Here is a 14,195-nt window from a genome sequence, read left to right on the forward strand (position 1 = left end):
TAGTTTCAACATGGAGGATTATTACAATTAATTGGTTAGCGAGACATTATTTCAAAAAAGGAAATTGCCTCTTATAATTATATAGAGCAGGGAATACTCAAGTCCCAGGAATCTCAGCTTCCTGAAATGATGGATCCATCTCCCCTCCACCACACCACCCCCACCTCCCCCCCCCCCCCCCCTTCCCCCAGTAGTGCTAGCGTGTCTGCCTGTTTTCTGTGACGGATGCATTTTCTATGGTTCACATCCACAGCTCCTGGTCTGGCTCAGTGGAGGCTGGGGCTGTTAGCTCATCTGCCCGTCGCCGGTGGCCTGTCCGGTGTCTGCTGGGACTGCTGCTCTCTGCTCTCACGCTCTTGGACTCACAGCATTAAGTCAATCACAATCTGAGTGTCTGTAAACCCTATGGACAAGCAGCATGCTAGTGTCTCTGCAGATTGGGTAAATACACTGAGGGGAGGATGGAGTTAGGGTTAAGGTTACTCTGCAAACTGAACGAGTAAGTAGCCTAGCCTAGCCTAGACGTGACAGAGTAAAACACGGATGAAGGCCAAATGTCATACAGCACATGGTTGATACATAGAAATAGATGTATTCTGTCTGATCCTCTTTCTGAGTCTAATGATATTATTAATAAAGATGAGCCCTCATCGTCACAGATCTGACTTTATAAATGCACTATTTCTCAATACTACTATGTGATTATTATGATATATATTTTTGTACCTTTATTTAACTAGGCAAGTCAGTTAAGAACAAATTCTTATTTCAAAGACGGCCTGCCCCGGCCAAACCCGGACGACGCTTGGCCAATTGTGCACCACCCTATGGGACTCCAAATCACAGCCGGATGTGATACAGCCTGGATTCAAACCCGGGACTGTAGTGATGCCTCTTGCACTGAGATGCAGTGCCTTAGACCGCTGCACCACTCTGGAGGTTTGCTTGGGATCTTTTAACATCACAACATAATCACCAGTGTAGTGGGATAAGAAATGAATCACAGACTTCTGGGAGTTATTTAATTATTTGTTCCTTTTAGGAAATCAAAACATAAAAGTTACACAGATATTGATGATTTAACAATCTGAGATATCAATGTACACTGTTGCCAAATGATATAATTCACACCATAAATATTTATATGTAGGAGCAGGAAATAATTTAAAGTACCTGTTCCTTACTGCAATTTTATCATCAAGGGACCAATTCTGACACACTGATGTTAATAAAAACATGTACCCGCTTCATAACCAAAATGGGTGTCACACCCACTAATGGCCAACTCATGAGGTCAACTTTAAGCATGCTGTACCTTTACAAACAGATATATAGATGGTAAGAGACAACTGGTGACTACAATTACAAATATCTTGGCAGGAGCATTTCTAGACAATAAATCTTTGATAGAAACATGGACGGCTCAGGTATGTTTCAACACAGTCTTGATGATGATGATGATGAAGAGTAAGTCTTGAAATCAAAAGTATCGACAATAGTGATGAGGTAGTAGTCAGCAGGACGCTGCATACCGTACTTTATTTTGAACAGTTGTAACTCGGCAACCTACTGTATAGGCTACTGTCCAGTAACTATTGACATTCAGATATATACACATTATATAGAACCAGGGTTTGAATGTAAGACGTGAAGCATTGAGAGGAAGTGCCTGGAGTTTACGTTGCATCGTGTTGGGTGTGAATTTTGCATCGTTACGAAAAGTTTTTAGGCTAAACTGTTTGATGTGTGTAATCTGTACTTTTCCATTAAAACACTTGTATTTTACTGCCGAGCAAAGAATATATAGTTGTGATATTTATTTTTGATTAGAGGTATTTTGAGTAATATTGAAATGTTAATCAAATTGTCCCAAATCTTAGTAAAAGCATGCTTTCAGCATGGTTTCAGTCAGAATTGGTCCTTGTATTGCACAACAGTAAAATAACTCACGTTACATTGTCCCCCTCTAAAGTGGAGCCTGTTAAGTAGACAGCGGCTAGTTCAAGTTGGATGATTAGGTGCTGGGGTGTGTTGTCAACCTCCATTAAGTGGCCAATCAGGCTGCAGTAAAAGAGGGTGCTGCTGGATTAACACTGGCCAATGATATTACAAGCAGAGTGGCGACCATCCCGTCTGCAATGTCAGGGATTCATTTGATCACAGTATCATATTGTGACAGTGCCACAATTTATCACTTCACATAAATCACGTCAGTACTATAATCATCCACCTCCCACCACATTCTCTCCCTTTGAGAACAAAGAGCAGCATGAGTCTACAATACTGAACTACAGGTCCCAGCATGCACCATGGAGGACGACCTGCCTACACACAGGGAGAATGGAGCCCCTCTACTCACTTTCCCACCAGAGATCACACCTTGTATAGACACACTGTGGGACTGGTGCTACCCTTTGAAACGTGCTGACACTTTGTAGTCTGCATGGCTTCTCACAAGAGGAGCACCTTGGGGGGGGGGGGGGTGAATTGCCGTCTTTAAGAATGCCTGTCTGTCTCCTGGCCTATTGGGAGGTGTTAGACCACAGTTACTGTGTGAACATGGAGTTAAGCAGCGCTCCACGTGTCTACTGTACTCCTGGAGGGAGGCAGAGCAGCACAGCAGAGAGCAGGCAGACAGCTACAGCAATAACCTCCTTCTGGGTTAAAAATACCCCCAGTCAGTGTGAAGCTCTAGCTACCAACACATCACTGCACTGCACCTGCCATTCACCTCCGTTTGGATGGAGCTCCATAAAGGCAGCCCCAGCTATAAAAAGACCGGCAGCTTCTAAAATGGTGATAGCAGATGCTGGGTACCTTGCGCCCTGTGTGTGGGAGGATTCTGCCATGGGCTTAAAGGACCCTAAATAGAGCGTTTGACATACGGGCCTCTGATTGTTTGAACATGGAATCTCCTGGACTTCTGCCACTCAGCATAAATCCTTTGATACCTCCGCCCCAAACCCACTCATCATCTTTCACCCTGCCCAAATCAGGTCATTCGCTCAGTTGCCAAGAGGCCATTTCCATCGGCTTGAACAATGACCAAATGTGGGGTTTGAGATAGAGCACCATCGACAACAACATCTGCAGAGGAGAAACATCTACATTGCCGGGACACACACTCACACACATATGGGTCTTATAGTGACAGACAGACAGACAGACAGCAGCATTGTGAAGGAGAGGGTAGTGGAGGTTTAACATGGCTTGGCCACGGCACGGCTCCCTTTATTGCTGAGTTACTACAGAATAAGACGACTGACTACCTGCCTACGCTAGTTTGGTTAAACATGTCATGTGACCAGTTTGTCTTCTTCCTGTCTGAGACAGATCCATATCACACGGCTCACTGCTCTGAAGAGGTATATTCAAGGGCATTTAGATCAATAGAGTTCACATTTAGGTAACAGTTTTTATTCTTTCTTTCTTTCTTTTTTTTCCCCAAGAAAAAGAACGAGAGAAAATGGCCGTCGGGTTCACCAGACTTAATAACTGTACACTCAGTTTCCATTATTAATAAATATATACATGTCCTGGTCAAGTCCAGGAGGTGAAATAACTGTCTGACAAGTGAGGCTGTCCATAGTGGTTGCCATGTGTGTTATCATCAGAACACATTTGGAGATGTCTTGAGGTTCTGACTAGAAACCATGTTAATTAAGAGCCTGCAATTATTCCTTCTGAAGATATAGAGAAAGGGGGAGATCCTTCACATACAGTATGACCACAGACCATAAACAAAAAAAAGTATTACTGTACATAGTATTTCTTATATATTTTAAATTAATCTGCATCATTTTATATTTATACTTATAACCAAGTTTTGCATTTGTTCTTCTTTATTTTTTTATTTTTTAATGTCTGGGGTCCGAGGGGGTGGAGAACAAGAGAGGTCAGTCTGTCTCCTGTCTCAGTCAGCAGGGTGTCCCTCTCCTGTCCTGAGTCCCTTCTGTCCATGTCTCTCTGTCTGCATTGCCCTGTCCCCATCGCCTTCACAGGGGGCACCTGCTCCTCCATCAGACCTTGGCCTCCAGCATCTCCAGGAAGAGTTTGTGCATGGGCACCTTGCCCTGCACTTTGATGCTGTAAAAGTGCTGCACGGCCTTGGTGGCGGTCTGGCGCAGCAGGGGCAGGGTCATGAGCAGCTTGCCTGCCCGCCGGGGGTCCTCCTGGTGTTGGCTGCTTTCGTAGTCCTGAAGAGCCTCGTGGAGCGCATCCTGGAGCTTCTGTACCGCCTCCACGTCCTCTATATGCATGGAGTCTGGAGAGGAGAGGGAGGGACAGGGTCAGTGAGAGAGGGTTCTTCAACATGAGTCTTATGTTAATATCTTCAGAGATACAATGACAACACAAACCATTGCTCGATATATTGAAATGTAAAATAGTTCTGTAAACAGTAACACATCATCTCAATTGTATTTTTACTAAAGTAAAACATGGCTGGGCCGGGACTACTGATCTATCAGTGGAGTCAGCTATGGGACACGTTATCAGCATAATTAACACTGTGACAAGATAAACAACAGAATGTAAAGAAAAACACAAAGCTTAATGTATTTTTTTTTGCCTGGCGCTCTGGGTTTGATTTTCATATGGCCTTTGACCAATGAGACTGAAAATCAATGTAATCCTGCTGATTCCTGGAGCACACAATGGAATGAATAGCAGCCAAACCCCAGTGAATGATCACACATTAAACACCTCACTGTTCCAAAGGACAGCTCCGGAATAGACTGTTTTCTTATAAACACTCCATCTGGGAATCGGACAGTGTAAACTAGCTTCAATAAGGAAATTATACTTCCTTCACATTTTGATTAATTTTCTCCCTCCTCTCCCACAGAAACATCTAAGTCGCTCTGGATAAGAGCGTCTGCTAAATGACTTAAATGTAAATGTAAATGTAGATCAAATAATGAGTGGAATGAAAGTATATACTATTGTACATTTGATTACATTATCATAGGACTGTCAGTGCTTAAGCTAAATGGAAACCATATTTTGACTGATTGATTATCATACAAAATGTATTCTATAAATTCTGAGCCAACCTGTGTAACTACATGTATGTAGGCCTACTGTAACAGTGAAACTGAATCAAAAACAACCACCATGTGTCTCATATGGACTCTTTAGCCCACATCCTCCCTGACCTTCTTTCAGTCTCAGAGGCGGGTTTTCTCTCTGACTCATTGCAGTCACTCTCTCTCTCTCTGGTGTGCTGCATTGTTCACGACTACTTTTACTGCATGTGCAGAATGTTTCAACACTTTTCATTTCTCTCTCTCTCCCTCTCTGCCTCCCACTCTCTCTTTGCCTCACCCCTCTCTCTCTCTCTCTTTCAGGGATAGACTGGGGTTGTGGTTATCTCAGTGGTTAACCAGTGTCTGGTACTCGTGAGACAGCGTGTCATTGGTCACCTGCCTCGTCTCACCTTGGCGGTGCATATTTCACCACACGGGACAATAAAAGGCAAACAGATTTCAGACTTCATCCTAAATTCATTGACTGGAACAACTGTAAGCCCAAGACCTTGAGACATTTTTCACCCTGATGCTTTCCGATCCACAGCGGTAAAAGGAAGTAGGTCGTGAATGGGGGGGTGGGCAGAATAGAAGAACAAAAGGGAAAATCACCAGGAACTCAGAGAGCTAACTGACTACTGTATCTCCTGTTTGTGTCAAACAGGATCAGTCAGTGATACACAGGATATTAGGAAATATAGACAAGTCAATGCACTGACAAATTATTAGCAATTAAATGCATTTTAATTACAGTGATAAATCATAGAACTAATAAATGTATCAGAGACATTAGTGTGTGTGTGTTTGATATTTGAGCCATTACAGTGATCTGATCCCAAGAGTGAGTGAGCATAGGGGACAAAGGTCTCATGGTGAAGTGCAGGCAAGAAGGGAAGAAAAAGAGAACAATAGACAGAGAGAGAGAGATAGATAGAGAGAGAGAGGGGTAGATAGAGAGTGAGAGAGAGAGAGAGAGAGAGAGAGAGAGAGAGAGAGAGAGAGAGAGAGAGAGAGAGAGAGAGAGAGAGAGAGAGAGAGAGAGAGAGAGAGAGAGAGAGAGAGAGAGAGAGAGAGAGAGAGAGAGAGAGAGAGAGAGAGAGAGAGAGAGAGAGAGAGAGAGAGAGAGAGAGAGAGAGAGAGAGCAGCAGCATGTAGGCTTTGGAGGAGGGGATGGTTTTAAAAAAACAACTTTGAAGAAACAATTTCCTTGCAATCCATCAGAGAGCCCACGTCGATCCCATTGATAAACTGCTAATTACAAAATCAATCGCTATGAATTTTCACAGCTGTCAGACAGAGGGGCTCCCGGGAGAGGAATCTCACAGAGACCTTGCTCAAACGTTCCGGACGCCCCCTCCCCACCCCGACACAAGGCCTCACTCCCTCCCCCGCCTTCCACACCTCACCTGCCCCACCCCCCAACAAAGCTCTGCCGTGTGAAAGCAAAGCCCACCATCAGCATTTTCATTTGTCAGCCTGACAAAAAAAGAGAAAGCACGCCCGTGGCCCAGCCAGGCATTGATCAGAGAGGGACAAGCCCTGCCTTCTCAAAAGCAGCCTGTCGATACGAGTGTACCGTCTTTGCATTGGAACAAACGAGACCCATCACTCCCTGATACTCATTCCATTCGACTTAACACATTTTATTGACAGGCCTTGTGCTCCTAATGAAATGCTAAATTTATCTCCCATGGCTGGCGTGCCCTGCAGCTACTGTTATGGAGATAGAGAGGGATGGATGGAGAAATATCACAATATGGAAGGTTTTCAATTAAAAGCTCAGTCCTCCCCTCCTTCCCTCTCTCTCTCACTCCAAACTAAAGGGTAAAGTCAACAACTCTGCTTTAAACCCTGACATTACATTTTGGTCATAGATATAGAAATGTAAACTTAACATATTAAATAAATGTATATTAATGTAATGGACAATATTAACAAATACAAATGATGAACAATTGTTATCACGAGTAAGATAATATTCCAAATACGAAATTTGAAGCAGTTTTCTGGATTTGTGCAATGTAAATAGAATTTTAGTTTTTAATTTTAAAAGAACCCCATAAGAAACACTAAAATAATTTTTGATGTGGTGGCAAAAGTGTTTTAAAAATTCAGAACAAATGTAATAGTTTGTTCATTTGAAACTAACACTTGCCCTAGATTTGATATATGAAAGTTTTTTGAGATTAATGAAATGTGTCCTAAAATGGATAAATACTGGATTTATTCATAAAATGACAATAAAAAGTTTTAAAAAGTCCCAGTTATTATTACTGACTACATGTGTATATTGCTTGTGATTACCCATTTTACAATATCCTATTGTCCATAAAATACTGAAAAATCATACTGTGATTTTCAAAACATATTTTTTGTTTGTTGCAAAAATACAATATCACCTTAAATTAGGAATTTTATATATATATTTTTTATGATTTTGTTATTTTTTGTACCTTTTTTAACTACATTAGGCAAGTCAGTTAAGAACAAATTCTTATTTACAATGATGGCCTACCAAAAGGCAAAAGGCCTCCTGCGGGGTCGTGGGCTGGGATTAAAAAAAGATATACTCGGACAAAACAAACATCCTGACAAAAGAGACACCATAACACCACATAAAGAGAGACCTAAGACAACAACACAGGATGGCAGAAACACATAACAACACAGCATGGTAGCAACACAACATGACAACATGGTAGCAACACAACATGGCAGCAGCACAGCATGGTAGCAGCACAAAACATGGTACAAACATTATTGGGCACAGACAACAGCACAAAGGGCAAGAAGGTAGAGACAACAATACATAACGCGAAGCAGTCACAACTGTCAGTAATAGTGCCATGATTGAGTCTTTGAATGAAGAGACGGGGATAAGACTGTCCAGTTTGAGTGTTTTTTGCAGCTCGTTCCAGTTGCTAGGTGCAGCGAACTGAAAAGAGGAGCGACCCAGGGATGTGTGTGCTTTGGGGACCTTTAACAGAATGTGACTGGCAGAACGGGTGTTGTATGTGGAGGATGAGGGCTGCAGTAGGTTTCTCAGATAGGAGGGAGTGAGGCCTAAGAGGGTTTTATAAAAAAGCATCAACCAGTGGGTCTTGCAACGGGGATACAGAGATGACAAGTTTACAGAGTATAGATTGCAGTGATGTGTCCTATAAGGAGCATTGGTGGTAAACCTGATGGCCAAATGGTAATGAACACCTGCCTATCTATAAATTACATCTCTGTAATCTAGCATGGGTAGGATGGTCATCTGAATTAGGGTTCGTTTGGCAGCTGGGGTGAAACAGGAGCGATTACGATAGAGGAAACAAAGTCTAGATTTAACCTCAGCCTGCAGCTTTGATATGTGCTGAGAGAAGGACAGTCTAACGTCTAGCCATACTCCCAAGTACTTGTATGAGATGACTACCTCAAGCTCTAAACCCTCAGAGGTAGTAATCACACCGGTGGGGAGAGGGGCATTCTTCTTACCAAACCACATGACCTTTGTTTTGGAGGTGTTCAGAACAAGTTTAATGGCAGAGAAAGCTTGTTGGACAATAAGAAAGCTTTGTTGTAGAGCGCATAATACAAAATCCGGGGAGGGGCCGCTGAGTATAAGACTGTATCCACATATAAATGGATGAGAGAGCTTCCTACTACCTAAGCTATGTTGTTGATTTAAATTGAGATGAGCATGGGGCCTAGGATTGAGCCTTGGGGTACTCCCTTGGTGACAGGCAGTAGCTGAGACAGCAGATGTTCTGACTTTATACACTGGCCTAGCAAACCAGGCCAAAGACACCTCAGAGACACCAATACTCCTTAGCCGGCCCACAAGAATGGAATGGTCTACCGTATCAAAAGCTTTGGCCAAGTCAATAAAAATAGCAGCACAACATTGCTTAGAATCAAGGGCAATGGTGACATCAATTAGGACCTTTAAGGTTGCAGAGACACATCCATAACCTGAGCGGAAACCAGATTGCATACCAGAGAGAATACTATAGACATCAAGAAAGCCAGTCAGTAGATTATTGACAAGTTTTTCCAACACTTTTGATAACAGAGCAAAATAGAAATTGGCCTATAATAGTTAGGATCAGCTTGATCTTGACCCTTTAAATAACGGACACTTTGTGGCTGCCTTCCAAGCAATGGGAACCTCCCCAGAGAAGAGGGACAGGTTAAAAAGGTTAGAGATAGGCTTGGAGATGATAGGGGCAGCAACCTTAAAGAAGAAAGGGTCTAAACCATCTGACCCAGATGTTTTTTTGACGTCAATTTTAAGGAGCTCCTTCAGCACATCGGAATCAGTGACCGCCTGCAGGGAGAAACTTTGTAGCGGGGCAGGGGGAAAGGAGGGAGGAGCAAAGGGGCTAGTCGCATTAGAAGGGGTGGGAGTTGAGGAAATGTTGGAAGGGCAAGGAGGCATGGCTGAGTCGAATAGGAATCCTGACTTAACGAAGTGGTGATTAAAGAGCTCCTTGTCAGTAACAACTAGAGATGCACGATATATCAGTGAACATATCAGAATTTGTATTAGCTACAAATGCCAACATCGGTATCGGCCCGATATCTAGTTTAACGCCAATGTTAAAAACCGATGTCAAAGCTACCGTGCATAACTATATAACGTAGGTACATGACGTAATAACGGCACGTAAAGTTTTGCGCTAAAACGTGCAACACAGCATTTCTATCCTAGCCCCACACAATGTCTGCTGTGTAGATCGAGCAGTCAACAAGTCAAGCAGTCATTTGAAAGAGTAAAGCAATTTCAGCGAGACAACTCAAAGGCGAAATCCATTAAAGCCAAGATAATGGAATTCATTACACTTGACAATCAACCGTTCTCTGTCGTGGGTGATGTTGGTTTTCAACGACTGGTCGAGTACCGGTACACACTACCAAGTGCTCTATTTTTCAGATGTTGCCCTACCGGAGTTACACAGTAATAGCGTCACGGCTATTAGCTTCACTACATACATACTATGGAACGCCGTTTGGGTGTTTGCGTGTCAAAAAATATACAGTAGCACTGTCAAAGCTGTACAAAAAAGTCTGCAAACAAGCAAACACCGGCCACGAACGATGTGTTTACAATACCGCGTTGGTAGCTAGTTTTAGCTTGGTACCTAGCTAGCACCAATACCTGAAAACAATGACCAGTATAAACTGCAGTCATTTTCATTATTCTTACAAATGATTTATGAATCCTTGTGAGTAAGTATTAGCTAGGTTGCCACTTGTTGTTCGCCTACTGAAATTGAACTTCAGTTCATGAAAATAAATAGCTAGCCAGCTACTTAACCCAGTTGCCCAAAGCTAACGTTATAAGCAGCCAGCTAGCGTCATCTAGCTGGTGATGCTCGACCGGACAGGGGTATGTGTTGTGAAGCTAGCCACAATAAGGATTAGGCACAATAGTGGAATATGTGGCTTGCTTTCAAAATAAAACTATGTCATTGACAGTGATGCAAATGAATACAAATAGTAGAATTATGCCTTACTTTTATTTTGAAGGCTAACAGCAAAGTCTACTGTTGTGGCTAATCCTTATTCTGGCTAGCTTCACATAGATGGGTCTGAGCACCATTAATCAAATAAGAACTCTTATAAATGAGGGTTATTTTAGATGATGACGCCTAGCTATATACAGTTGAAGTCAGAGGTTTACATACACCTTAGCCAAATACATTTAAACTCAGTTTTTCACAATTCCTGACATTTAATCCTCGTAAAAATTCCCTGTCTTAGGTCATTTAGGACCACTACTTTATTTTAAGAATGTGAAATGTCAGAATAGCAGTAGAGAGAAAGATTTATTTGAGCTTTTATTTCTTTCATCACATTCCCAGTGGGTCAGAAGTTTACATACACTCAATTAGTATTTGGTAGCATTGCCTTTAAATTGTTTAACTTGGGTCAAATGTTTTGGGTAGCCTTCCACAAGCTTCCCACAATAAGTTGGGTGAATTTTGGCCCATTCCTCCTGACAGAGCTGGTGTAACTGAGTCAGGTGTGTAGGCCTCCTTGCTCGCACACACTTTTTCAGTTCTGCCCACACATTTTCTATAGGATTGAGGTCAGGGCTTTGTGATGGCCACTCCAAAAACTTGACTTTGTTGTCCTTAAGCCATTTTGCCACAACTTTGGAAGTATGCTTGTGGTCATTGTCTATTTGGAAGACCCATTTGCGACCAAGCTTTAACTTCCTGACTGATGTCTTGAGATGTTGCTTCAATATATCCACATCATTTTCCTCCCTCATGATGCCATCTATTTTGTGAAGTGCACCAGTCCCTCCTGCAGCAAAGCACTCCCACAACATGATGCTGCCACCACCGTGCTTCACGGTTGGGATGGTGTTCTTCGGCTTGCGAGCGTCCCCCTTTTTCCTCCAAACATAACTATGGTCATTATGGCAAAACAGTTCTATTTTTGTTTCATCAGACCAGAGGACATTTCTCCAAAAAGTACGATCTTTGTCCCCATGTGCAGTTGCAAACCGTAGTCTGGCATTTTTATGGCGGTTTTGGAGCAGTGGCTTCTTCCTTGTTGAGCGGCCTTTCAGGTTATGTCGATATAGGACTCGTTTTACTGTGGATATAGATACTTTTGTACCTGTTTCCTCCAGCATCTTCACAAGGTCCTTTGCTGTTGTTCTGGGATTGATTTGCACTTTTTGCAGCAAAGTACGTTCATCTCTAGGAGACAGAATGCGTCTCCTTCCTGAACGGTATGACGGCTGCGTGGTCCCATGGTGTTTATACTTGCGTACTATTGTTTGTACAGATCAATGTGGTACCTTCAGGCGTTTGGAAATTGCTCCCAAGGATGAACCAGACTTGTGAAGGTCTACAATTCTTTTTTCTGATGTCTTGGCTGATTTCTTTTGATTTTCCCATGATGTCAAGCAAAGAGGCACTGAGTTTGAAGGTAGGCCTTGAAATGCATCCACAGGTACACCTCCAATTGACTCAAATGATGTCAATTAGCCTATCAGAAGCTTCTAAAGCCATGACATAATTTTCTGGAATTTTCCAAGCTGTTTAAAGGCACAGTCAACTTAGTGTATGTAAACTTCTGACCCACTGGAATTGTGATACAGTGAATTATAAGTTAAATAATCTGTCTGTAAAGAATTGTTGTAAAAATTACTTGTGTCATGCACAAAGTAGATGTCCTAACTGACTTGCCTAAACTAGAGTTTGTTAACAAGAAATTTGTGGAGTGGTTGAAAAACAAGTTTTAATGACTTCAACAGTACATCATCAACATTAAGGGACATGGGCAGCTGTGGGGAGGAGGGTTTATTCTCCAGGTCTTTCCAGAACTTCCTGGGGTTAGATCCACAGAGAGAGAACTGCTCCTTAAAGTAACTAACTTTGGCCTTCCGGATAGCCTGAGTGCACTTATTTCTCATTTGCCTGAACGAGATCCAGTCAGCCTGAGTATGCGTGTGCCGAGCCTTTCGGCAAATGCAATTCTTGAGGTGGAGTAATAACTCTGCCAGATCACGGTCAAACCAGGGGCTGAACCTGTTTTAATTCAAAATGTCTTTATTGGGGCGTGTTTGTGAACAATACCACTGAAAATATCAAAAAAGAAGGTCCAAGCATATTCGACAGAGAGGATCAAGCTGATTCTATACCAATTTACAGAGGCCAGGTCATGAAGGAAGGCTTGCTCATTAAATATTTTTAGCAAGCGTCTATGACAAATCAGTACAGGTCATTTCACTGAGCAGCCATTACGAACACAGGCTGTAAAACAGTGATCACTAAGGTCATTACAGAAAACCCCAGACTGATACCTATCAGGATTATTTGTGAGGATAACATCGAGGAGAGTAGCCTTTTCTGGGTGTTTGGAGTCATACCTTGTGGGATTGGTAATAATCTGAGAAAGATTTAGGGAGTCCCATTGCTTTAGGACTTGGTCAGGTGGTTTAAGCATGTCCCAGTTTAGGTCAACTAGCAGGACAAATTCAGACTTAGTGTAAGGGGCATTCATTGTTTACATGAATTGTTCTTTCAATATTGCATCAATTACAAATCCTTGTAAAGAATGTAATATCCAGATATTCACCTATCATCCCTGTTTGCCATTTTATTTACGCTCTATACTGAGGTGGTGTATATTGTCCTACCTGAGTTGGCGAGAGCGATGGCCTTGAGGGTAACAAACTCCTCCTTCTCCACCTTCAGCTTCTTGTACTTGCGAACGAGCTGCAGGATGGACACGTAGAGGTCGAGCAGGCCCGTGAGCCGCGAGTGTTCCTCGTCCATGATGTAGTCCTCTGCATACACCAGCTCGTCCTCGTAGGGCAGCGAGCGGAACACGATGCTCAGGATCAGGATCTCCATCCAGGCGCTCTGCAGTAGGCTCATCTGGTCTGCCAGGGACAGTGTGGAGAAGCCTGAGGAGACAGAAGAGAATAGTTACCTGCACTACAATGCACTGGCACTCATATAATTTTGTGTTTGTATGTGTGTGTGTGTGTGTGTGTGTGTTTTATTGTGTTTTTGTATGGGTGTGTGTGTGTGAAAGAGTGGGTGTTTCCAGCTCCTGCTTTGCCCTTAAGATGAAATAAAAAACAGTGAAAAATAATTGAATGGGCTCTTTATATTCACACTTTGTCAATAGATCAATGCAATTATCTCAAATAAAGGGTGAACTATTAAAAGAACATCAACAAGTTAACAACGCCACTCTGATTATTTTAATCAAAACACTGTGAAGCCGAAGATGTACTGTCCACTTTCAAGGTCTTTTCTCATGGACAGATCTGATCAGTAACCAAAACATGAGTTGTTGGTTTCACCCCGGCTGACTACACTACATGCCACAGCACATGTTAGCAGGAGAGGTGTTTCATTTTAAATGCACTGGAAGGTCCTCTCTGAAATGGGTGTCACAGCACTCCAGTGGGTTTTACTGTAAGTGAAGACAGTAAATCGGTGCAAAGGTCTTCGCGACACAAAGCCGTCTGGTCAGCCCTTGTTTCCTGTCACACTGCTATTGGTGGGATTAGCACTGAGACAGATTCTCATTGGAAGGGTCGAGGACGTGACACACACCCAGTGCCGCGCTGGGGGAGGTAATGAAAACATACACACAACACACACATGCACGCTCGCACACACGCACGCACACACACACAGCGAGGGGTCA

At 42.8% G+C, this 14,195-nt stretch overlaps 1 protein-coding gene across 4 annotated transcripts in view; it reads right to left on the reverse strand.

The window, feature by feature from the left end:
- Positions 1-1,008: 1,008 nt before the first annotated feature.
- The window catches only part of LOC139530818 (steroid hormone receptor ERR2-like), a 64,445-nt gene continuing 51,258 nt past the window's right edge, over positions 1,009-14,195 (reverse strand). For all 4 annotated transcript variants that reach the window (XM_071327541.1, XM_071327540.1, XM_071327538.1 and 1 more), the window contains 2 exons: positions 13,171-13,440; positions 1,009-4,264 (listed from right to left, as the gene is read on the reverse strand). In XM_071327541.1, the coding sequence (XP_071183642.1) occupies positions 4,020-4,264; positions 13,171-13,440 (515 nt within the window). In that variant the 3' untranslated portion in view covers positions 1,009-4,019. The remainder of the gene's footprint in view (positions 4,265-13,170; positions 13,441-14,195) is intronic.

The sequence above is a fragment of the Salvelinus alpinus genome, chromosome 9 (genome assembly GCF_045679555.1).
Source record: "Salvelinus alpinus chromosome 9, SLU_Salpinus.1, whole genome shotgun sequence".
NCBI classification, from domain to species: domain Eukaryota; kingdom Metazoa; phylum Chordata; class Actinopteri; order Salmoniformes; family Salmonidae; genus Salvelinus; species Salvelinus alpinus.